The 25,744-nt window shown below is 38.7% G+C and overlaps 1 protein-coding gene across 2 annotated transcripts in view; it reads right to left on the bottom strand.

Moving 5' to 3' along the window:
- Positions 1 to 643: 643 nt before the first annotated feature.
- The window catches only part of PCGF2 (polycomb group ring finger 2), a 56,152-nt gene continuing 31,051 nt past the window's right edge, over positions 644 to 25,744 (bottom strand). For both annotated transcript variants that reach the window (XM_063300487.1, XM_063300486.1), the window contains exons 2-10: positions 23,235 to 23,370; positions 21,754 to 21,850; positions 14,353 to 14,408; positions 13,997 to 14,047; positions 13,793 to 13,901; positions 10,272 to 10,320; positions 9,224 to 9,322; positions 6,440 to 6,520; positions 644 to 3,574 (exon numbers count right to left, since the gene is read on the bottom strand). In XM_063300487.1, the coding sequence (XP_063156557.1) occupies positions 3,215 to 3,574; positions 6,440 to 6,520; positions 9,224 to 9,322; positions 10,272 to 10,320; positions 13,793 to 13,901; positions 13,997 to 14,047; positions 14,353 to 14,408; positions 21,754 to 21,850; positions 23,235 to 23,346 (1,014 nt within the window). In that variant the 5' untranslated portion in view covers positions 23,347 to 23,370 and the 3' untranslated portion in view covers positions 644 to 3,214. The remainder of the gene's footprint in view (positions 3,575 to 6,439; positions 6,521 to 9,223; positions 9,323 to 10,271; positions 10,321 to 13,792; positions 13,902 to 13,996; positions 14,048 to 14,352; positions 14,409 to 21,753; positions 21,851 to 23,234; positions 23,371 to 25,744) is intronic.

The following is a 25,744-nucleotide window of genomic DNA, read 5'->3' on the forward strand; positions in this document are numbered from 1 at the left end:
CAAAGTGCTAGGTGAGGCAGCTTGACCTTTGGCCTGATCCAGCAAGGCAGTCCTATGGCCTTGCCTCTGGATGGGTCAGGCATAAAAGAGAGAATTTGGGAGGTTCTTCTCAGGGCAATGATTCTTCCTCCTCATTCTGTGAGCACACATAAAAAGGTAGGCGCAAGGGAAAGAATACACTACTCTTCAAACCTTGTGCAAGGTCCACCAGACCCCTAGAATAGACAGCAGCTGGAGGACAGGAGCAGGCTTAATACCCCTCTTATTGTGCTGGCAGTTGATCTGGCTCACAAGCGTAGGGTGGGTGAGGGAAGGCCTGACAGGAGAGCACCACAGGTTGCTAACACACACTTTCTCCACTGCCCATTGCATCTCTTTGCCCCCGTGTCCAGCTGGTTTCTGCACTCCTGGTACAACCAAGTCACCTGTGGAAATTTATTTCCAAACATGGTTTGCACTTGTGAGAACAACTGCCTTCCAGAGAATCAACCAGAGGAAAAACAAACAAAATCTCTGGGATTTGACTTCCAGGAGTACAAAATGTGCTTGTGTCTAGTTAGCCCTTCCTATGGAAAGGGAAGGAAAGGGAAGGGAAGGGAAGGGAAGGGAAGGAAAAAGGAAAGGGAAGGGAAGGAAAGGAAAGGGAAGGAAAGGGAAGGAAAGGAAAGGAAATCGGGAGGAGTAATTCTAGGTACTATTTTCTTCTCTAAGGGGAAAGGATTGAAAGTGATGGAAGAAGAAAACTCTTCCCTTTGGAAGTTGTGCGTTTCCATCTGGCAGTCTTGAAGCACAAATTAGCAGAAGAAAAGATCCCCCCATACCTGGCCATTTAAATCACAAACCCCTGTTCACTACCTCAGCACATTAATAGTTTCCTTTGCAAAGGCACTGTATTTATTTTTCTAAATCAAATTTACAAGAAGATTAAACAAACAAGGTCTTTAATAAAATGCAGAATAGGGTTCTATAAAGGCTACAAAAATATTTCTCATTCCAAGGACTTGGGATAAGGTGACTCTGGCTTTCCCCCAAACAAATTTGCTTGCTGAATCAAGGGTTCTGAAGCTGTGACCCCCAAGGGGCTCATAAGTGAATTAGAAGGGGGGGTGTCACACATTTCTGGGTAGCCAGAAAGGTGGAAAAGTAGGAGGGTTGGGAATGCAGAGACTGCAGAGCTCCAACTACTAGGGAAAGCAGGAAGGGAGGAACCACATCATGTACAGCGCATGGCTGATGAGGAGACACGCAGGCTCAGGGCCCTCCTTCGAGCCAGAAAGAGAGTACAGCACTAAGCTCACCATTTTAGGTAGCTGCTGATAAAAATGACATACTTTGTCAGCTCCTTCCACCACCATCAATATTATTGTGGAGGAGGGGAAATCACATGAATTAATTTATTATTTTAGACAGTCACAGCACCACAGAGTTTGAGAACCCTGGTGGAAATCCTTATATTATGAACTGAAAGCCTGAGAATTGCAGCAGGAATTCCATGAATTCAAGACTGCGGAAATTAATACTGTGGTTCTACTTGTTAGAATCACTCTCAAAAGCACACATCTACACTACAAATTTAAACCACTATCAAGCATCATAGCTCTCAGAGCAAGAATCATAAGGATTAAAAAGCTGCTTTTCTAATAAGGGTCAAAGATTTGTATAGATGAATCATCTGCCTGTGACAGTAGTCAGCCAAGTGTGCTTAGGAAGGTCACATGCAGGTGGTTGACTTTCTCCAGTTGTCCCCAGCCCATTTCTAGCCAGGTCCTGCAAACTGTATGTCTGCAAACAACCAAGAGATCTCCGAGAAAGAATTGTTAGTATGCAAACTATTCCCACATCCATTGGTAGAGAAATATATGGCTGAAGTTATTTAAAACAAGAGCAAAGATGTGCTCTGAAGATAGAGACATCATGAACAAGTGTAACAAGGGGAATATAAATAAAAGATGAAGCTTCAAGGCATATTATTCCAACAACTAAGTGCTTAGTACAAGGCGCCAAGGCCACCATACTGTGGTTAATGGTGTAAACTGCTCCAGCCATAGGGCTGGTGATGGTATGCCAGTGGAAGGCACTGTATCCATTCACCTTCCAGCTGCAACACTGCATTTTCTGAACAGAGAAATGGTGGAACATAAGAATCAATTAATCCCTAGTCCAAGTCCTTTTGAGACATCGACAGAATCCCCTCTTGTAACTTATTGTGTCTTCCAGCATCATCTCACCATTGCTGTGGAGATGTAAAGCTTGTCCTCAATACTGTTATTTCAGCACAGGATCAGTGGATGATTCTAGAAGACACTGTTTCAAGTCATTAGTGGGGAACCTGCTGCCACCAAAGAGACAGCTTTAGAATCTATTTCTAGGCTATTTCTATAGGAAAAGAACAAGTAATCACTATCATTACAGGAACAAGACTTAGGGCAGATCCACATCCACATCCTCATCCTCATCCTCATCCACATTCCAACCACTAACATCTGGCCTCGCTTCCTGCTCTGACTCCTTTCTCTGCTGCTTACAGTAGCTGTTAACCCTCTTTCTCCAGGGGCCATGTTATTGTTCTGGCACTGTGCATGTCTACAGTGACTAGCAACCTTCACATCATAGAGAATGAGCACACTGTCACCCCTTTCCATGCACAAAAATGTCCACTCCTCCCTTCTGACCCTTCAGCAGCAGCTTGGCTTGACAAGTGGTTGGACCCAAGGTCCTTAAGAGAGAAAGGTACAAACATAGGACTAAAAGCTGCACAATGGAATGGGAATGTATAAAAGGGACAGGGGGGCGGAGGCGAGGAAGGAAGTGAGCTACAGTCATCTGACAAAAAGGACCCAGGAAAGCTATATGTGCTTCTATGAAAGCCTGGTTGATTTGGGACTGTGCATTTTTTCTCTCCAAGACTGTGCATCAAATCTCACTACAAATCAAGGACAGAAATAATAATAGAAAAGAAGAATCATCATCCAGAAAGGGCTGCAGTTTTTACACAGATGCCACCATGCAGTTACATGAGCACATTTTTGCTTTTCAAAAATTAAAAAAGTGACACATTGGATTTTTTTTACTTTTTGCATTTTTCTTAAATTAAAACAAGTCAGTTGATAGAAAATAAGTATGTATAATTTCCCCACCCCATCCACCATTGCCCTTATCTACACATAATATACTTATTTATAAAACTCCGGTTCCAACAAAAACAGTGCTCCTTTTAAGTCAAGGCTGACATGGCTGGGCTACCATTCACCATGGTTTTGCGCCCCCTACTGGCCAAAGGTTGCATCTGGTGGCAGTTCGAGGTGCCATTGAGCATGGCACCAGATGCAGGGTTGGCTGGAATGCTTACGGTGGTGGTGTTGGAGCTTGGGGAGCCATGGGAAGGTGTGGCAGGACTTGGCAACGAGGAGGAGGTGGTAGCTGGCAAGGTGGCTGGGCTATGAGCTTTGTCGCTGACAGATTCACACTCTGAAGCCCCGCTGGTGTTGGTGCACTCAGAGTTGGGAGGCTGAGAGGAGAGTTTTAACCTCTTGCAGGCTGGTTGGACACGGTACTTCAATGGGAGAGGGCCATTCTATGGAAGGAAAGAAAGAGGATGAATTAATAACTTGCATATTGCTCTTCCTCCAAAAGAAAACAACAGCAAAGAATCACAGTAAAACATCAGACATTATTTTAAAAACTATAAAAACAAAAAGACCATAAAAGTGCAGCTGTACAACGGTTAAAGCCATTTGTCAATACTGAAATATATAAACTGACCTAATAAACTGTTAATATATTGTTTTCTACTACAGATTAAGGTTACTATGGTAACTAATCATTTTGGCAGGGTAAAGAGGTTGAATTTAATTGTTCCCTTTTCACGTGTTAATGGTTGCATTGCCTAAGGGAGGAACTTGCCTGAACTTGTTTTAGTTTCAGTTTCCCTTCTGTGTAGGCTTGCAGAGAATATGCAGCTGAGAGAAATCTCTCCTCTCAACAAACAGCCTTTTAAATATGTTTGCTTTCTGTAAATAAAATTATTTTTATAGAAATGCCTGTTGTGTGACTTTTCTGATCTCTCTGGGGCCAAATGCTTTCCTAGCACTCTGCCAACGTAAACGGTCCTCAGGCAGTTATTATCCTGTAAATAAGCACATATCAGGGACCACCTTTCTAAATATGATTCTGCTTGCCCAGTCCAGACATAGAGAAGGCCTGTTCAAGATCCCACCCTGTGGGAGATAACAGATCCAAAAGGCAGGCTTTCTCTGTGGTGGTCCCTTATGCAATCCACTGTCTGCAAAGGTATACCTGGACCCTCCTCTGTTGATTTTTGGAAGGCACTGGAAACAGTTTTGAGTCAAGCGGGCCTTTGGCCCCTTAGGGTCAAATATCAGCAGTATATAAAATATCATGATCTTATACACTGCCCAGTTCATATACTGGATTGGGGTAATATATAAATGTTATTTGGTCAGTTGGTTGGTTGACGGATAAACAGACAGATAGATAAATGTCTTAAGCTTTGATTTAAAACCAGGCAGTCTGAGGTTGGCTGTATTTGTCCTGGGAGAGAGTCCCATAATCAGGTCATCACCACTAAGAAGACACATCTCCAAAGAAGCTATTTAGCCAGTTTGGTCCAGTTCATGCAGCCAGGTTATTTTTTTTCTAAGTATCAAGCTGAGGAACTAAACTAAGTAACCTGGTATCTTTCACAGCCCACAAGCAGGCTCCCCACAAATGATAGGATGCCTTTGGCAAGATATGGTGGGCAGCACACTTTATAGGGCAAAGCGGCAGCAGCACAGCTCCACAAAAGATGCCTGGCAATTCCTGCCGAGAAGTGGCTAGGACTAAGTATGAGGCATTTGCCCCCCGTTCCCCAGAAAGACAAGCAGAGAAGAGGTCATCCCAGTGAGAATCTGTCTCTGAGTCTATGGGTCCCACCAGCCCCACCTCCTGATGTATGGCATGTGTAACAAACCTGCTCAGAAACCAGCTGTTGCCTAATTTAAATGGTGCTCCCACACCTACTCAGAATCACCACATACTAAGCCAAACTTATTGTATGGTCATACACAGGCCTTCCCCAGCTAATTTTAGTATATGGTTCGGGAGTATTGGCTGCTCTTCTATGTATATAAAATTTTAAAACAGCCTACTATTAAGTTATAAGTATTTTAGTTGGAGAGAGCCAGTTTGGTGTAGTCATGAAGGCACCAGGCTAGAAACTGGGAGACCATGAGTTCTATTCCTGCCTTAGGCACAAAGCCAGCTGAGTGCCCTTGGGCCAGTCACTCTCTCTCAGCCCTAGGAACAAGGCAATGGCAAACCACTTCTGAAATCTTGCCAAGAAAACTGCAGGGACTTGTCCAGGCAGTTGCCAGGAGTCAGCACTGACTTGAAGGCACAAAAAAATAAAAATAAAAAATAAAATCAGTTGAACCTTAATTTTCTTTCTCCTCTTTCCCATCTCAGGATCTCTCTTTGAATGGAGAAGGAAGTGCATATTATCCCATACCTGGTTTTTTAGGTATGTATTAAATCAGCTTCTTGAATCTGGCATCCCTCATACCTTCAATTCCAAGAATTCCTAGTTTCATTCCAAATAAAGCTAGGACTTGAGGGCTTTTTTAAAAAAAAAAAGCTTTTTCAAAAAAATCAATTTCCTGCACTTTATTTTTCTGTTCTGACTAAAGATGAGCCAAACATATGGATTGGCTTTGTTTTGTTTTGTTTTGTTTTAAAAAAAAAGTGGGATATGTTCTTCACAAGACAAACATCACTCTAAAAACAATTTACTGAAATATTATTGTATTTTACTACAGTTGTGATGGAATCTCTAACAGACCCTGGGGACACAGAGGATGGAGTAGGTCCATTACAAAACAGATTCCTCAGTCTAGAGGAGGGGCAAAGTGTGAAAAAGAAACTTGGAGTAACTCCAGCTTGGTCACATTGGGTGTAAGTTGATCCGGAGAACTGCTTTGGCAGGCTTCCAAGATTCTGTTACATTACCCTACCAGCAATAAAAGTCGTTCCAGAAATCCAAGTGGTTCTTGTTTCTTGAGTTTCCCAGCCTCAGAGGGCTTGACAATGGTATATAGTATTGCAAAATTTAATCTTATGGAGTAGCTCAAAACTTTTATTAGCCCTATGGTACATTATGTGTATAGGAAGATAACTAAAATCATGGGTAGAATAGGGAGATACACTTGCCAACATTCAAGAGGGTCACTAAGATGTTATTTATCTTTCCCTTTTCTCCATTGCATGAACATGTTTTAATACAATCCCAGATGTTACTAAAAAGTGTAAAGTTTCTAGTTCTCATCTTGATAGGCAGAAATTTGGAAAATATATCCAAATTTGCTCATTAGTGTGAAAATTAAACCTCATTAAGATGATGCAGGCTGTCTTTTTCAAATAGAGGATTTCCTTCCTTACTCACCCTTCGCCAAGGATAGATATAAGTTATGTCCATGAGTGTGTAATATTCCTTTAGAGGTTCATCTTCATATAGAACTTCCACCTAATAAACAAAGTTTAAAGACATACTGAATTATATGACACAGGCATAGATATAACTACTGGGTACAGATTTCAATAACCTGGATATCTTTTTTTTTTGGTAGTAATTTTATTAAAAATTACAATGAAAACAATACAAGCTAATACAAACTAAAAAAAAGAAAAGAATAAAAAGAAAAAATAGGTGCAGAAAAGAAAATATAGAAAAAACAAAACAAAAAGAAAAATAAGAATATAGTAAAGAAAAAGAAAAGAACTATATACAGAAGTAACTTCCCACCTTCATCATAATAAGTATAAACAATCTTAGTAACTTATTACCTGCTCTTAAAATACAATAAATGATCTCTTCTTCCCATATCCCATCCCTTAAAGCCTTGTTATTTCAGTCCTGATGTCAGCAAAAGTCCATTAAGGATTACCAGAAATAACAATAAGCCTAACCTTGATCAAATAAACCAACTTTATATTCCTTCCTTTTACTTTTAACAATCTTGAACTTTAGTCCCTTCAAAGAATGTCCTAGACCTTAATTTCTTTTCATTTTTTCTTTGTGCCTTCTGACAAAATTCTTCAGAGATTTAACAAGCCTCTTTTGTAAATCCAATATAGAAAAATTATCCAGGTCACTCTCTTGGTTTGTTATTTGTATATCCCTTTTAATTATTATGACATCAGCTGGTTTCTTTTGTATGTTCCGTGTAACATCTTTTTCTTGGAGCCTGTCATTTTTAAATCCACTTTCAGATCAGCCTCAGTCTTGTCAGGTAAAACTTGTTCTTCCATAACATCTTTTAAACACAGTCTATCTATAGAGGGAGACACTCTTAAAATTAACTTCTGGGTCCATTGTTCAAAAATATCCTTCAGTATGTCCAAGGTTAAAATATTTTGCTTCATTCTGTATTTGTAAGTCAAGTTTGAGTGTTCTTCTCCTTTAATTATAATCTTTAGTTCCTTCTAGTTCCCTCTAGTGTCCAATTTTTAAAGTCTTATTACGGGTTTTTTTTAAGAATTCAAAACAAAAGCATTTACCATGGGAACAATTCTTTATAATTAATTCCAAATCTTATTTCAAATTTATTTGGGCCCTTAGTCCATTTGTAACTTTCCAAAATCAAAGTTCTAATCACCCTTTTGCTGTTTATTCCAAAAAAAAAAATTAAGTCCTTAAACTTGTATTTAAAACTTCTTTCACTAAGGATTGAAGGAAACTCACCTGATGCTATAAAACTTGTTGATCCAGAGGTTCCTAATAGCTGAAAAGCAGTTAACAAGCAATTTCCAAAAGTGATTAGAAAAGGAAGTATGCGAACTTAGTGTTCTTTCAAAGGCACCAACTGCAGTTTGAGCAAGATGGTTATTCCCTCATCTCCCAGAGCTCTAAACCTGCCGGAGACAGCTGTCTTGCAGTCTCCTCATGAGGAGCAGCTGTCTGGAGTACTTGTGGGTGATCTCAAGTCCTCTCCTTGTCTGGAGAAGAATGATCAAAGAACCGGTCTACTTGCCGGCTCTTCATTCTGCCGCGGTCGTCAGTGCCGTTTTTCACAGAGCCACCTTCAGTCTGCCATTTCTTCCCCGGAAGTCCAGTAACTTAGATATTTTATTGTTTCTCCTCCCCCAGTGGTTGTCAAGCTGCAAAGCTACAGAAGGAAATCTGTAAGCCACATGTAGCTCTCAGCCTAATTTCATATGGGAGGATACAAAGGAAGAAATGCAGGATGAGTTTAAAAAAAATTAAATGCAGATGCATCTGCATACTTTGTCATCTGTATATTTTATTCCAAATGTTGCATAATAACTTCTTTTGAAGGAGAACTTTCATGAATAATGAGGAAAAAGGTTAAGGTTGAGCCTTAATGTATGCTGCAGAGCATAGTTTCTGCTTAGTTGGGTTAACATTAGAATTGAGCAGGCAAAAGGGAAGGACATAAAAACAATACTGTAGATTGATTTGGAGTAGGGTAGGAATATACAGTAGCTGAGTCAAGATCTTTATACCAACATATGTCAAAACTGGACACAAGAGGGAACTAAATATCCTCTAATATGGGAAAGACAGGTGATTTTTCTCTTTTAGGTAATATGCGCATGGAACATGCAATACCACATATTAAGGAAATTCCCCTTTATTTGATAATGTTTAATGTGGAATCTCACCATACAGTCTTTCCCTATTATCAGTCCTAAATAAAGAAAAAAAGAAATAATATACATACCTTGTCCATGCCATAATTATCCAGACAATGGACCTAGTTTATGACGGCACAAATGTTTGTGTATATAAGTAACTGTTTTCAGAGTCAATGGGATCCAAAAATATTGATCCATCTGGACAACACACAAATTCTGGTTGATTCCATGTGCATGGAAATATTCAACTGCATTGTTTTAACAAATAATTAGGAAGATGATTATGCTCTTGTATTAATTTTTTTTGTTAAAAAATAAATCATTAAAATAACAAATTTCACTCTGCCTTCTCAATTTTGAACAAGGGTAGAGGTAGTGAACATACAAAGTACAACTCTGGCATCCTGGATTTCTGAGTTTAACCAACTCTGTATTCAAAGAAGCTAGTAGGAAGAGCTGCAGATTATGTTTTTTTCACCCTCACCTATGAAGAATTCTGAATATACAAAAAGCCAGCAACAATCTTGGCCCTTGGACCAGGAGAATGGAGGAGTGCTTGCCTGAAACTCACTTTGTATTTGCTGGGAACATCCATCTTGTTCCGGAGGAACTTGGCCAGGTGCATGATAGTCATAGCAGCAGGACAGCGGAGGAATCTCATGCTGTTCTTCTACAGAGGAATGAGAGAGAGGAGAGAGATGGTTTTAATTGGAGGGGGCTGGGCTGCACAGCAGGAGATTGAAGTTGAAATATGTATGGAAGCAACTGTAAATCTGCCAAAGGACTAGGATGTCAGGGGGTGAAGGTTGGGGGAGGAGTGCAAGAGGTTCTCAGGTCACAGGCAAAAGCCATCCATGCAATGTAGATGCCATTGTGGTGTAGAGCAAAGGGAAAAGATCAAGCCTGAGCTTGGAAGAAGGGGAGAAAGAGCCTGGAGCTGGGAAGGGAAGGGAAGGGAAGGGAAGGGAAGGGAAGGGAAGGGCAAAGCAAAACATAAAGGAAGCAAAACAGAAAAAGAAAAGAAATATGAAAGTTATATTGATGGAAAAGAAAACAGTGGAAGCAAAAGCAATCAATGCTGACATCAGTATGCCTAGTTGCTCATTCAAGCCCAGGTTCAGAGTTCTTTTTAGTAACATGATTCAAGCTTAGATTGCATATAAATATTAGAGTTCCCCTTGGCATCTACCCCATATCCTACAACCTGCTTCCAAATAATAAAATACTAAGGCTACCCAATCTGAGGGTGCAAAAACACAAATTGCAGTTAGATAGTAACAAATATACACAGAAAACTCTAGCTGTTTGCTGCCATAATGGTTGTCAACTTTTCTGCAGGCGAGATACGGCAGCCTTTAGAAATATTAAGAGAAAGGGCCTTTGTAGTCAGAAGACAGCCAGCTTGAACCTCCACATAAAACAACCACTATGGCACACAAGTAGGATTCCAGCTCAGAGGGGTTTTAGACAAGTCCCCCAAATTAAAAATTATTGCTGTCATAACACATGAACAATTAATGGGATTGCAGAAGATCTATATATTTCCTGCCTATCCAAACCACTTTAGAACATGTAGCTACTGAAATTTGATACAGAATCCACACTATAATGTAACTCACCTTATCTTTTTCCATGTTTCCATTTTCAACAGTCCCTTTATTTTCTTCTCTGAGAGGGAAGAAGTAAGAAGAGAAATCAATTAAATATGCATACAAATACAGATAGAGATAAAGGGATATCTAGGAAGTTAATTCATTCACTACATAAAACATACCTAGGCCACCCCGAATCCAGAAATGTGATTATTTCTGCATGCATTTTAGCTATATAAGTTATATGGTATATAATTTTTTTTCTAACAGTATGTGAAAATCTTCCCTATAATAAAGTACTATTAGGCAGAACAAAATATCTATTTTGGGGCTGCAAAAGGTTGCAAATAGCATGATGATGATCATGATGACGACAACAACAACAACAACAATGTATTTTTACTTCCAAAGTGAGGAAATTGTGGAACCAGTGTTAGCTATCAGGATTAAATACTATGCACTTTGATTTGGAGGGGAGCACCATTTGCTATTCTGCCTTATGCAGCAAAATATCTTCATTCAGCCTTAAATGGCATACAGTAGTGTTTTACAAGAAGCATTCTCAGAAAATAGGGACCCGTCTTTAGAAAAAGAAACCAATGGAACATATGCTATTGATGGCCATTCCATCAATATTGTCCTTCCATCCCAGTCAGTACCTCTGTTTTTCATTAAGAGCCAGCCAAAGTTATACATGTACAAATCACTGATTACCAGATGCAGCCTAAGAGAGAAGCTATGTAATTTTCTGTTGGATTAATGAAGGGGATAAAAATTAGCCAGCTCCCAGTGCAAATTGAAGATAGGGAACAGGGCATAATAGGAATTAGGAAGGGGCCAGAACTGCACTGAGAAAGGATACAGCTTTTTACAGTGGTGCTTAAAAGTTTGTGAACCCTTTTGAATTTTCAATATTTCTGCATCAATATAACCTAAAACATGATCTGTTCTCCATACAAGTCCTAAAACTAGATAAAGAGAACCCAATTAAACAAATGGGTCGAAAACATGATACTTGTTCATTTATTTATTGAGGAAAATGATCCAAAGCTACATTTCTGTGTGCAGCAAAAGTATTTGAACTTCTAGGATTATCAGTTCATTTGAAGGGGAAATTAGAGTCAGGTGTTTCAATCAATGGGATGGTAATCAGGTGTGAGTGTGGGAGGTCCTGCCTTATTTAAAGAACAGAATTCTGGGGATTCAGTATCAAAGTCTGATCTTCACAATACAGGTATGTGGAAGTGTGTCATGGCTTGAACAAAGGAGATTTCTGAAGACTTCCAAAAAACAGTTGTTGATACTCACCAGGCTGGAAAAAGTTACAAAACTATTTCCAAAGAATTTGGACTCCACCAGTCCACTGTCAGGCAGACTGTGTACAAATGGAGGCAATGCAACATTCTGCGCTCATTTGGGCGCCCCCCCAGTGTGGCGCCTGGGGCACATGCCCCGCTTGCCCCCCACCCCCAGTTGTGGCCTGGAAGAAAGTTAATGTTTTGGAATGGCCAAGTCAAAGCCTTGGCCTTAATACTGTAGAAATGTTGTGGAAGGTCCTGAAGCAGGCAGTTCATGCAAGGAAGCCCACCAACATCCCTCAGTTGAAGCTGTTCTGTAAGAAGGAATGGGCTGAAATTCCTCCAATGTGCAGGACTGATCAATGGTTATCAGAAACATTTAGTTGCACTTATTGCTGCTGGGGGGGCTGGGGGGGGGCACACCAGTAACTGAAAGCAAAAGTTCACATACTTTGCCACACACAAATATGGAGCTTTGGATCATTTCCCTCAATAAATAAATGAACAAGTATAATGTTTTTGACTCATTTGTTTAATTGGGTTCTCTTTATCTAGTTTTAAGACTTGTGTGGAAAACATCATGTTTTATATGTCATACATATGCAGAAATATTGAAAATTCAAAAGGGTTCACAAACTTTTAAGCATCACTGTATCTGGTAAATATAAATGTGAATTGATTGCAGATTTTGGGCAGAACTAGCTCATTTTCCCAAAGCACTTCCCCACCATTTGCATGCTGGGTGCCCACATACAAAGGAATTAGGCACAAAAGAGTAAAAAAGGATAAAAACAAATGCAGAAAAATCCTGCTTTAAAACAGAAATAAAGATTGCTAATTGTGGAAGATGGATAGCTTATACACACGATTAGAAGAGCCTCTACTTTATATACAGAAGATACTTGGTCCAGTCACCAAAATCTCCAAAATAAATGAAAAATCTCCTCCTTGAAACCCCAGAGAGCTGTTGCTAGTCAGCACTGACAATACTGAACTAAACGGACTGATGGTTTGAGGTGGGAAATGAGAGCTTCCCCTGTTGTACAGGAGCAAACCCTCAGTAATCTGAAACCTGGTTTGTCCTTTGCTTCCCATGATCCTGGGTCCTCAAAGGACGTGGGAAGGGAATTACACTTTACTCTTAGGAACATATTCTCTGAGCTCCATTTTTCCCTCTTTAAAAATTATTCAGATTGTGACACTGCTGCTTTATCATTAGAAATTTGGGAGTGGAAAAGGAACGTGCAGCCGATATTCTTCAAGCCTGCCTTTCCCCAAGATTGTAGTGGAGAGACAGATCTGTGGATGTAGATATGGATTTGGCTCAGTGAGGTGGCAGCACCTAAATGACCTTGGCTGATCTTAAAAAGCTAAGGTCAGACCTCCTTAATATGGGATGGAAAACCAAGGATGCCAAAACTGAAGTCCAAAAGTCAAACGAGTTTCTTAAAACCAAACCATGGCAAACCACTTCCATGCTGTTGCCAAGAAAGCTAAATGGATGTTTTCATGAAGTCACCAGGAGTTGAGTCCAGCTTCAGGAAGACTTTGGCTTTACTTTTTGTGTGCTATTTATATTTTAAAAAGTGTTATATTGCCTTGGAAGCCATACTGAGACATGCACCGGATTTCAGGCTGTGATTCCTGATGGGGCAAAGAAGATGTGGCTGCAGAAAACTGTCCCATTTGTTTGAGGATATGCTTAGCTGGCCTTTAAGCAGGTGTTCAGACGTATAAATCCAGGGGGCAGGAAGAGTAGGGAAATTAGCAGGGCTGGCATTACTACGGAAAGGGCCCTCTCCCTCTCCTCCTGCACCCCATATGTCCATTAAGTCCAGAGTCTGACATTTTCTAATTGCACTATTAGCTGGGGAATGGGGTAGGGAAAAGATATGATAAATATAAAAAGAAGTGTATTCCTCTTACTTTGGCACTTCCTTTTTTGATGAAACTAATTGCTTCAACAATTCGCAGAAACATCCAGCAAAAGTAAGAACTCAATGTACAAATTAAATCTCTCTCCTGGGTATGCCTTTGTTTAGTTCTAAGTTGCACATACTTGTCACATTTTGAGATGAATATACACAAAGAAGATATACCAAAAATGATTTGGGCAGATAAATGATACTAAATCATTTTTCAAGTAATGGAGAAACAGATAAACCCATTAAAACTGCAATGATTTAAAGTCAGAACAACAGGAGAAATATCAGTAAAATATCATTCCTTTTATATTCCCTAAATTGTTACCTGATTCCTTCATAAAATTCTATGGATAAGCTGACAATTTCATCATCAGTCAGGTTCCCTTTTTCCTGTTCTGAAACTTCTCCCCGGTCTTCATTGGATCCATTAGGAACTAGACAAGTAAAGAAAGTGAATAAAAATCACACCTGTTTTTTAAAATATGTAACACTGTTGACATACAGCAAAAGACAGATCAGGCAGACATACCATCTGCCAGAGGATATGCTGCGTAGAAATCACGTCGCCTCTTCATTTCATCTGCAAATGAAAGCAAAGTTAATTCATTTAGGGGCATCCTTCTCTTCCAGTCATTCTACAAATACATGTATACAAATACATGTATTACTATTCAGAAACAATTATGCACAGATAAAAAAGAAATGGAATCTGCTTTGCATTAAGTCCTGAGATATTTTTCAAAATTCTTCTATACCACCTAATAATTATTATTTATCAGCCCAACCTCAAAATCAGGCAACCAGCTTGCTGCATTTTACAATGTCAGCTAGAAAGCTCTGTCCCAAATTCTGTTCTCACAACCCTCATCACCCACATACCCATACCTTTGAAGAGTCCTGGCACCAGCTTATACACTATATCTTGTAGAGTTTTATCTGATCTGAAATAAGACAAGCAGGCTGTTAACAGAAATGTTCATTGAGAGTAAATAGAAATACAAAACTATTTAAATTCCTCCGAAAGGCAAAGGAACTGGAAATTTAAGAACTGTTTTACTTTTGTACAAGCAGAAAAATGCACTTTCCTCCCTTCTGAGTAACTATAACCACTCACTCCATCTACCTTTAGAAAGCAACCCTGTGTTCCGCCTGTACCTCCTGTTTGGCAAATTAGCACTCATACTCATATATCATTTTAAGTTGTTATGAGAAAGATCCTCAACCAAAACTATTTTATGCAAGGCTATGCATAAAATACACTAAAAACTTTAAAACTCACTTTAAAAATCTACTTTTTTATTTCTTTAAAAAGATTTGGATTTGGGAGATCATCTAGATTTCTGGTGGTCAGAAGCAGAGCTGAGAAACAACCTCACAATCACTTTCCAGTTTGGAAAACTGACAAACAACGTGAGGGTTGAATGTATTTAAGCCTCTTTATACAAGTTTCTTACATTTCTGGCTGTGCAATTTATATTTATAGCAGGACTCAGCAGAAAAGTGGATTATAAATGCAATAATAAACAAGATTGTATCATGAGAATTCAGCAATTACTGATTTTTAGTAGCATAACTCTAAAGCCAGGTGCTAAAACAGGTAGATTAAGCTTCCAATAGGTTTAACGTTCCTATTTAAAATATTCTCCACTTAAAAAAAACCCTACAAAAAAGAGTCACAAATTTAAGTCTGGCCTGCTCAGTAATATCAGCACATCATCTCCCATATTTCTTTGATTGTTCAGAGTCCAAATTTCTTTATTCCAAATGTTTTCCCTACTAAATTTCTTTATTCCAAATGTTTTCCCTACTCCCCTTTTTGGGGGGAGATGGCGGTGACAGAAAGTTGAATAATAAATAAATAAATAAATAAATAAAGCTTGTTGTTTATTTCAAGTGCTTTTATATTGCTTCAATCAGTAAGACTCTAAGCAGCTTACAGAAAAAGCATAATTGACAATAAACCTCCTAGTGTTACAAGTGGTGGCTGTCACTGTCCCAGTGCCCCAGTTATATGATCCTTCTTCCTCCCTCCTGTTCCTACTGGCCTCTCCTGTGAGGTTGCAGGAAATTACTTCGAACTTGCTTGAGTGGACTTCCTTCCTTCCTTCCTTCCTTCCTTCCTTCCTTCCTTCCTTCCTTCCTTCCTTCCTCCCTCCCTCCCTCCCTTCCTCCCTTCCTCCCTTCCTTCCTTCCTTCCTTCCTTCCTTCCTTCCTTCCAGTATCCTCTAAAAACTAATAGTGACTACTGCTATCTCTACTGTTTTAAAATGGGACAAATTAAAGAAAGTCACTGATGAATTTTCCTGGCTTTCTTTCCCCTCCCTATCTGCATCATCTGCTGGCTTCTTAAAAATACTGAACCTGGTTTTAAAAGATGAGTCTATCATTCTTTCAAAAGAGCGCTAAATACCTGCTTGTAAGAAGCCTTTAGGAAACTCTGGTCAGGCATTTATGTGGGCAGATGCCTCTGTATAAAGCTAGGTGTGTGCTGTAGTCCAAGCACAAATAGCCGTGAAGGGCAGTTTCCAACAAGTGAAGGGAAGAGTGAGTGCTAATAGCCTAAAGTGGTCAATAGGAGCTGGGCAAATTCCTCCCACGACCACTCCATCAACCACATTCTTGATTAAGCACCCTAAATTGTGTCCATGGCAAAATTGTATCAGGAGAAGAGCAAAAATACTACTTAAACTGGAAAAACTAAAAATGACTTATAAAATAATATAAAAGCTGCCTTGGCAATGGGCTGGGGATGAAACAAAGCAACATCATTGAGGACATTGCATAAGAAACTATTACCACAGCATGTTCATACTGTGCTTAGGAGGATGTGTGGATGAGCCCTAAGTTTCCATTATTTCTTGCTGTAAAACTAAGACTGCATAGAGGAAGGATGGAGGACCATGGTTGTTAGCTTTGCCCTTAGGAGCCCAGCATTATGTATGCATGCCATCTTGGAGGATTTAGAATTATTATCTTGTAGGGGTCTAAATCACATGAAGGCTCCTGGCTTCTGCATGTAGATTTAGAGAGGGACTGAAAGCAAACAAAAATAATTTCTGTTGAACAGCACTGAATATTTGATTTAATGGGCACTTTTTATTTAGGCCAGCAGTATTCCTACTCCCTCTTAATGCCATCATATTAGCACCATTTGGCAATCCCATCCACCCCATCTAATTTTGTAATGCTATTTACTACATGTATATATTGACTTTGTTTTATAATTTATGGCACAGTAACAAAAGTAAGTTTGGTCAAAGGACTGCATGACTGGCAACTAGATTATAAGGAGAGCCATTAGATTTGCTTGAGTCAATAACTCACTTAATGTGCTTTAAGCAGAGTGTCTAGGATGCACAATTATTCCTAAGGTGTAGCAATGTGTAATGAATCATTGGCTTGGAACTCAGTCTTCAACAGCTTCTTGACCTGGTTTACATGTCACACTAAGTCATCATTTTGTTTATTTGGTGTTGCCCAGCACACTCTGTGAACTCAGCCATTGGTAGTTTATAATCAAGCATGTGACTGTGTGTTCAATGTACTGAATACAGGAAAGAACACTCTCCCATCATTTTAGTAGCAGTTAGTAGCAGTTCTCAGCAACCTGGACCAATACATTGCAGCTTATTACAGGCCGCTTCCCACTAACCTACCCCATTTTTAAAGAAAACGTTTTCTCTCTCTGTTCAATATTTTCTCCATACCAACTAGTTCAAACTGATTCAGTTCTCAGAACTGACTTGTTCATCAAAACCTCTGATCTCCTGCTGTTCTTTTTCCCCTCAGCTTCTCCTCACTTTCTCTCTAACCTAGACAAATAACTCACTTAACTAACCCTAGACAAATAACTCACTTAACTAACCCAAATAACTCACTTAACTAACTCTATTCCATTCCCATTCTAAAGACCTCCCCAAACCCTGAAATAGTCACTGCATGATAAAACCATCCATCCTACATTAATGTTGTGAGAAAACGGGCCATATAAGAATGGGTTCACAGATACTAAGCCATAATGTGGTTTGAGGGACTATGCTATGTGAAAGATGGGTAACCCAAGCCCACCAGCTCCCACTTGTGTTCCCCAGCACCACAAAATAGCGTTGTGGAAATCTGGTAGCAAAATGGCTATATTTCAGTACCATGATCCTTTCCTTTCCTTTTTTAAAATAAGAATAGGAACAGGTACCCAATGGGAGGCAGTATCTGAGAAATTCAGTGACATGTTTTCATTTTTTATTTTGGCCCATTTTGGTACAGGCAAAAGTAGTTTGTCTTCAGAGGTGTCCCTATCCTATTGCCATCCTTAAAATTTCCCCAATCCCCTCAAAGCAGATCAAACAATTCAGGCTCTACCACTTTTGAGACACTCGCATTGTTATTGAAGGCCTCCTGAAGCTTTTTCAAGTTACCCTCCATTGGCTTAATGCGGATTTCTCAACCAGGGTTCCGCAAGAGGTCATTAGGGGTTCCCTGGGAGATCACAATTTATTTAAAAAATTATTGCAAATTCGGGCAGCTTCACATTAAAGGGGTAATTTTCATTCTTTATGTTGAGTTTAATAACACTGTCAATGCATATATACAGGCCTACACAAGAAAAAAATATAATAATTGTAGAATATAATAATTGTGTAACTTCTGGCCTATATTTGAGCCTGAATGTGCAGGGGTTCCCCAAGGCCTGAAAAATATTTCAAGGGTTCCTCCAGGGTCAAAAGGTTGAGAAATGCTGGCTTAGTGGGATAGGCAAAGCCAGCAATTACAGCTCAGAATTATGTACAAATCAGGACATCATGACATATTCCACAAATCAGGGTATAGAAAAATATTGGATCAGTGTAATATATGGGAACAGCTATAGTGCCTTTCACTAATATATTTCTTTAAAAAGGGGTCAAAGACTAAAATGTGCCTGCAGAAGGCTTACCTGCAAGCCTGTATCCCTAATCTCAAACTTACTCATCTTTTATGCAAAAAAAGATATGGCCCTATTGAATAGTGTTTCTTTATAGCCAATTCCCAATTTTTTACTTCTTAAAAAAACTTAGGAGTTAAAGCCAATGCCCAATTTAACTTCTAATCTATAGAGCAAATGGGAGTGAAGAGAAAAGACCAGAGTCTGCAAATAAGCAGTACAAAAAAGTAATTTCTATGCACTTCAAATAAGATTCACAGATTATGGTTATTCCAGTTCACACACTCCTCTAGAAAGTGCAGGGGAAGGCTGGTTCATAGCACTCCATGACTAGCTCAGGGCTCAGAGGCAGATTCATAAGACAGTGAAGCATCCCACATTTCTGTCTTATCTACCCATCTAGTTTTTTGCTCTTAGCACTGCAGTAAAGCAAGGAAGTACACATATATTCTTGTCAGTTTTCTTTAAAAGTAAAAAATTGTTATGTTCTCCAGCAACCAGGTTGCCCTCACACAGAGGAAGGAAGGGAGGGAGGGAGGAAGGAAGACTTCTCCCTCCACCCAAAGAAAATGCTTGGAGATGGAGGGCATGCCAAGAGAAGCTGAGGGGGAAAAGTTAGAATAGCAGAGTTAGAAGGGGGGATTTAGGCTGCAGAATCCAAGCCCCTACTCAGGATAGAAATCTAAATTAAAGCATCTGTGACAAGAGACTGCCTAGCCTCTGCTTCAGTATATCCAGTGAGGGGGATCACATCACCTCTCTGATACCTGGTTCCTCTGGTGAACTTCCATTATTGTTAGGATCTTTTTTCTAAGAACCAGCTAGAATCTGTCTTCCTATAATGTAAATAACAGCAGATGAAAAATGTTTGCCTCCATGATCACAAATACAGTTGAAACTGTGATGGTAACTTTTTAAAATGTAGTGATCAAAGAAACCAGAGGAAAGTATTTTTTTTAAAACTATTCTCATATCTGTGCTACTATATGAGAAAACAATGGGTAGAGAAACTGATTCAGATAGGACACGGCTCAAAACTGGTAATCACATATGTAAACTGCAGGAAAACTGAGATGCAACTGTCAACTCACTTCCTTGCATGCACATTTAAAAGTGTGTTTTTTTCTTTCACATATGCAGTGAGAAAGAGGTTTAACAGTTCTTCTGTGCAACTTTACTGGCTGGAAATTCTGAGGGTTGTTATCTCAACACTGCAAGGTGTACTGGAGGAAAGAAGGCTGCTCTAGTGACACATATAAAATTAATCAGATACTGCATCTTTTCCTTGGGTATTTTTCTCCTCTTGATCACTAAATCCCACTGACATTTTGCTGCACTTTTAACCTACTTGTTGATTTTTCCTTCTTACTTGTTTCTACATATTGGCAACTCATGTCTGTTTGGAGTTTAAGTCTGAACATGAAAATGTTTGGGGCACCTCTGATGAAAGACCAGTCAGAGTGAGGCTAGTAAATATTTCTCAGAGAGACTCAAGTGTTACTAGATAAATTAATTTACGCAGACCACGAGCTAAAAATACATCCAGAGAGATGTATCTCTGGCAGGCTGCTTGCTTGGTTTCTATGCCAACCATAAGTAGAGTTCATTAAGGTGCATCTGGCTTCCCCCAAAGCCAGCCTAAGAGGGAAGCGGTAAGATTGCCATTCAAAGCCAGAAGAGGAAGAGGTGCTCGCTTGATTCAACTGTTGTGTGCATATGCAGAGAGATAGTTTACTAGGAAACAACAAAGCTCATACCACAAAGAAAAGTTTTACAATCATCCCAAGAGTTAAAAACCATATTATTATTTTATTTTATTTATTTATCAAATTTGTCACCGCCCATCTCCTCCGAACGGAGGGACTCTGGGCGGTTTACAGCATTATTATTATTATTATTATTATTATTATTACTACTACTACTACTACTTGCATTCAGCAAGTTTCTAGCCATGCTGTAAAGATCAAAACACTAGTGGAATATTCAGTCTGATCTAGTAGCAGGGAGGAGAGCCAGTGTGGTGTAGTGGTTAAGGCATCAGGCTAGAACCTGGGAGACTGTGAGTTCTAGTCCTGCCTTAGGGACAAAGCCATCTGGTGACCTAGCTCCCTCCATAAGATTAGCAAAAGAAAATAAATTATCATAAATGGATACAGCTATACAAATATTTTGTATTTGAATAATTTATTCAAACTTCAGTCCTGGGATTTTTATTTCTTAGGAAAGAGAATACAAAGCTGTAAGCATGCCTCTGGCAGGAAGTTAATGTAAAAGTCCAAGTCAAATAGATCAATACACCAAAAACCACAACTCTACTCAGGTTAAATAGTTATTGTAGCTTCTTCAGGTACGTTGCTCATGTGAGAGCTAAAGACTGCTTTAAGAGCCCTGCCTGGAGTATAATTTACAGAACTCTTTAATTAGTATTCCAGCTTTACCTTATCATAGAGAGGCTGCCAACTATAGAAAAACACAGCAAGGTTATACAAATGGCTCCTCTCTCAATATCCCTGTCCATTTCTACCTGAAGGATCTGCATGGATTTTACATATCTGCAAGACTGCAGATCCAGAAACATTGTCTTTTGAATAGAGGACATTTATACAGTTGCAGCAAATCAGCTTAGAGGGGGAAATATCCCACAACATAGTTATCCTCTGCCTGTGTTAAGCCCCTTTGAGAAATTGGACATCTGGAATGCAGAGTTTTTGGACTGATCAAGGCAGATGTAGCCATAGCCAGAGCAGGGGCAATATCTATCATTTCTAAATAACGAACATCCTACATGGTAGAGGTGTCATAGCATGTCATGCTGGGAAGATTTTTCTGAAAACAAAGTACAACGCAAAGTGGAGCCCCTTCATATTTGCCTGACCACATGAAAGCTTGAAACTGGACAGAAATAGAGCTGCATGAAGCCCCCAACCTTTACTTGAGAATCCTGAATGGGAACAGTATTCACATTGGTTTGTGCACAAGGAAAACTCCCTGCCACAAAAAAATGTTCAAGATTGTATAGAGAGCTGAAGTCTTCAAACAAATGTAATAACAAGTCCCCTTCAGACCTTTTCACCAAATATAAGGATGCCTGAAGAAAGCTTGGGTCTTAAGCTTGGACCAGGGGAGGTAGGAAGAAACAGCGTGTAGTTCAACCCTGAGTTATTTCCCAACTCCAAACACAGAAATGCAGGAAAGTGAAGAACTGGTACTATTGGACTTCGGCATGGTAACTATAGACAGCAATCTCTCCACAGCTGTGCATGCCATACGGCAAATTTTTCAGCTGCCACTATATGGCTCTGTCTGACACCATCCTTGGTAAATACAAGTAGCCTTAAATTGAAGTATAAAACAATGTATAATACCTGATACTGAGAAGAGGCCTTGTTTTATGAACTTGAACATCACACATTGGGCAGTATTTGTTGGTCTCCAGGTAACGGACAATGCAGGTTTTACAAACTAAAAAAGAAAAAACAATGGGTAGAAAAGGGGAGCCACACAGGAAAAGGTGTCTGAATTTATGAAATGAAGAGATACCTCAAACTTAGTTCAAATCTGGCCTTACTATGAAGCAAGACAGTGGTCACTCAAGCTAGCGAGCTAGAAAACCATCTGGAGTCAAGATTCTTCTAGGGCTGCTGCTTCAGCCATGTCAGCAATAGACATGAATAGTGGTGGAAAGAAAACCTTTGCCTGATTTTTTTGAAAAACTGCATAGCAACAAAGATATGAACTTGCCATGCATTATAGGGTAGGAATGAAAAAATTTTGCTCTCTATCAAATGCTCAGGATGCAGTCTCAGTTATAAAAAGAAAGAAGTAAAAAGGAGAGACACATTAAAAATAAAGTTGAGAAAATAACATCCTGGTAAAATCCTAATCATTTACAAACAGGACAGAAAAGTTCAGGACAGCAAGTAGCCTTGGGCCAAGCTGGATGGCAGATGGTGAGATGCCGTGACAACAGAACTGTCAGTGATTTAATGATGTATAGAACATAAATGTGGAGAAGGTACGATTTTCCTTCTGAGATGCCAGTGAATTAGCCCCAGGCTCTACTGTCTTCTTGCCAATAATTGCAACATTTCTCACCTTTGAAACTATGATTTTACCAGCCTTCCCAAAATCACACGGTCCCTTTTGCTAAGATTATAAGACACATTTGCTATAAATCTGAATGAGAAATTGTACTCCAATGGGTGAGTGTATAGTAGTAACCTCACATCTCAAGAGTTTTCAAAGGCATCCTTAGACTACTTGCTCTTCATAACATAGAGGTTTATATCTATAACTGATGTTTAACTGTATTCAGACATACATCATATATATTGCCAAATATGTAAAGCATTAAATAACAATAAAGATACAAGGGTCTCTGAGATTGTGCTAAGTGATTACATTTTTTCCCTTCTCATTCACAGGTGATTAACTGGCAAGTAGTGCTAAATGGATAAGATGAGAGCTCAAGCTCAACTAAATCTTGCCTCTTTATTTTAAGTATGAGCATTTTCTCAATAGGAATCTTTAGCCTATCTCATCCTTCATTGTATCAACGTAATATCTTGCTCAGATATGCTGTTTTAACTCTCACTGATGTCCAGACTCGCTAACAAACTCTTCATTGGGCAGTAGAGAGGAAGAATATTTTGAAAATCAGGAAAATCAAGTTTGTCAGGACAATTTGAGGAATGGGAGCTTACATATCTAGCAGTGAAGGAAATGCATGTTCTGAATGGACAACATGATTATTCTGCATATTTTGAAATGGACCAACATCAACAAGAGAGTCCAAGGATTCTTTCAAGTTCAAACTGGGAGCTTCCAGATTTTGTTTGAAACTTACATGAATGTAAGCATTCCACAATAGTTGTGGCATCTATAAAGTAGCCTCCACATAAGGCACACATTAAGTGGGGGTTCAGCTCTGTGATTTTTATCCTGGTGGTTCTATGCATCCTGATGAACTCAGCAAATTGTCTCTGGAAAAAAAGGAAGAATAACACAGGAGTAAATCAAACAGCCTCACTCATCCTGAGAGGATAATGACTTGGCAGACGTCTCACTTTACAAACTAATAGCCAACAGCAGGCTGCAATATTGAAGATGACAACTGTATACTTTGGAATCCCATAGACAGTGATTATCTGCTATGACAAGATTATCTCATAGGCAAGGATTATCTGATATTGCTCTAAAAAAAAGGCTCTAAAAAAAGGCTTTTATCTTTCCCACATAATCTTTGACTGGTGCTATAAAACGTGAAAGGACACAGTCATTCCCAGGATCCAGAGGGCCTCTTCTGTCACGCTATTCCCATAAGACAAATACAGAAGTTCTGTAGCCTTAAGGGGACATTAAGACCAGTCACCCCATTTCTAAATCACTCAATTTATATATATATTTTAAAGTTTATGTACCCTAACAGAAGCTTTCTACAGCAAGGAGAAGCTATCTCTCTTGGTGCTTATCATTATTTTTGGGATTAGTAGAGTTGAAGAAATTAAAGGGACAGAACGAATTGCAAGCCATGAGTGAGATTGACTTTTTGATGGAATGTTATGGAAAGGAAGGGGTCATTATCTATGGGAGATTTTCTGCTGAGAAGTCAGAGTTTTTAAGTGGGGCAGTTGGGCTGTTGGATTTTTTTATGAAAAATGCTTTGTGTGTACTGTGGAGATATGTAAATGCTTTGGTTTATTTTGAAGTGGGGTAAGGGTTTAAGAACGTTCATCTGGATTGCTTTTAGGGTTTGTTTGACTTCATTTCTTTTTAATGATTTGGATTAAGATTAATAAGGTATAACAATAAATGCTTGGTTTTAGGTTTAATATAATTAAGATTGCCATAATTGTAGTATTATTAATTATAAGAGCAGACAATTTATATGCTTTTTAGTCTGATCTTTATTATAGTGGACAGAAGTGTATAGAATAGTGATAGGAAGAAAATAAATAAATGTTGTCTTTGGGGGAGAAGTTGATTATATATTTTCTTTTCTTTTAATATAAGGGGAGGGAGCAATTGTATTTAGTGGTTTTTATAATGTGCTTATGGAATGATTTATAGAAATAATGTGATTTTGGTTTGATATAGAGTGATTGATTATGGAAATTGCTGTATATTCTTGCTGTTAAAAGTTGAAAGTCACCTCTTTATGTAATCTTTAAAAAAAAAATTCTTCTTGTGTTTTCACATCTTTTTAGTTTTCTTTTTTTTGAATTTTTTTGGTAGCTTTTATCTTTGCTTTAAATCTAATAAAATTCTTATTAAAAAAAAGTTCAGAAGTTCTGTCAGGTATCCTCAAGTCCAAATTCTTTTTCAATTAAAAACATCCCACTTTTCTTCACAAGAAGGAAATCCAAGGTGGCTAACAAAATTCATACTGTAAAGCCAAACTGCTATTCACACACACAGCATTTATAAACATTTATAAACATTGGTGATTATTTTGAAGCTCTAACATAACAGACTGAACTTATTTACTTACAATATTTTATTAACTACCTGTATCTATTAGTTATTACTTATTTTATTTAGCTACATGTACCTTGTTGTTTAATAAAATAGACCCTAAAAACAATAAACATTGTAGTTAGGCTAGCTACAATAAACATTTCAATATAATGTTTAAATAGAAACAGCAACATAAACAATTCAATACCAGATAACACTCAAAACAAAAATGCATAGAAATAGCTGTGATTTATTTATTTATTTATTATAATTTTGTTATTGTTTTGTTAGCTACTTAAAGAACCCACATGAGTAGAATGGCAGGATATAATCTGAACAAAATTTAAAAATATGTAATTATATATTCTGCATGAAAATAACCAGTTAAAATATCAATAAAGGTGAAAAGACAGTGCCATGAAGAAGACAAATCAGTTCTAAGACATAAAGTTGTGTTTATATAAGACCTGTTTACTTGCAGGCCAAAAATCAGCAATGGGTGCAGTGCTAGGCAAGTCTCACTCAGTACTGTGTTCCCAAATTTGGACAGAACCACAGTATAGAGGTTTATTTCATTTTATTCCCATCAAATTCAGGAAAGAGAAAAAATGTCTCTGCAGAAGATCTCAATACCTGCACAGGGCCAGATGGGAGAAGGTCATCTTTCAGGAAAATTTGCCTGAAGCAAATTAAGACTTTATAGGTAATAAAGATGCTGCAAATTCTCTCTAGAAGCACACACTAGCAACCAGTGTAGCTCTTACAGAAGTCAGATGCTGCCAAATCATTAACCCAGGTCTACAGCCTGTCAGCAACACTCTGAGCTGGCTTCAGAAGGTAGCCTGCCATAGCGATCTGCAGTCATTCAAACAACCAAGACATGTGACTGTCACTCAGCTA

The sequence above is a fragment of the Candoia aspera genome, chromosome 4 (assembly GCF_035149785.1).
Source record: "Candoia aspera isolate rCanAsp1 chromosome 4, rCanAsp1.hap2, whole genome shotgun sequence".
Classification (NCBI taxonomy): Eukaryota; Metazoa; Chordata; class Lepidosauria; order Squamata; family Boidae; genus Candoia; species Candoia aspera.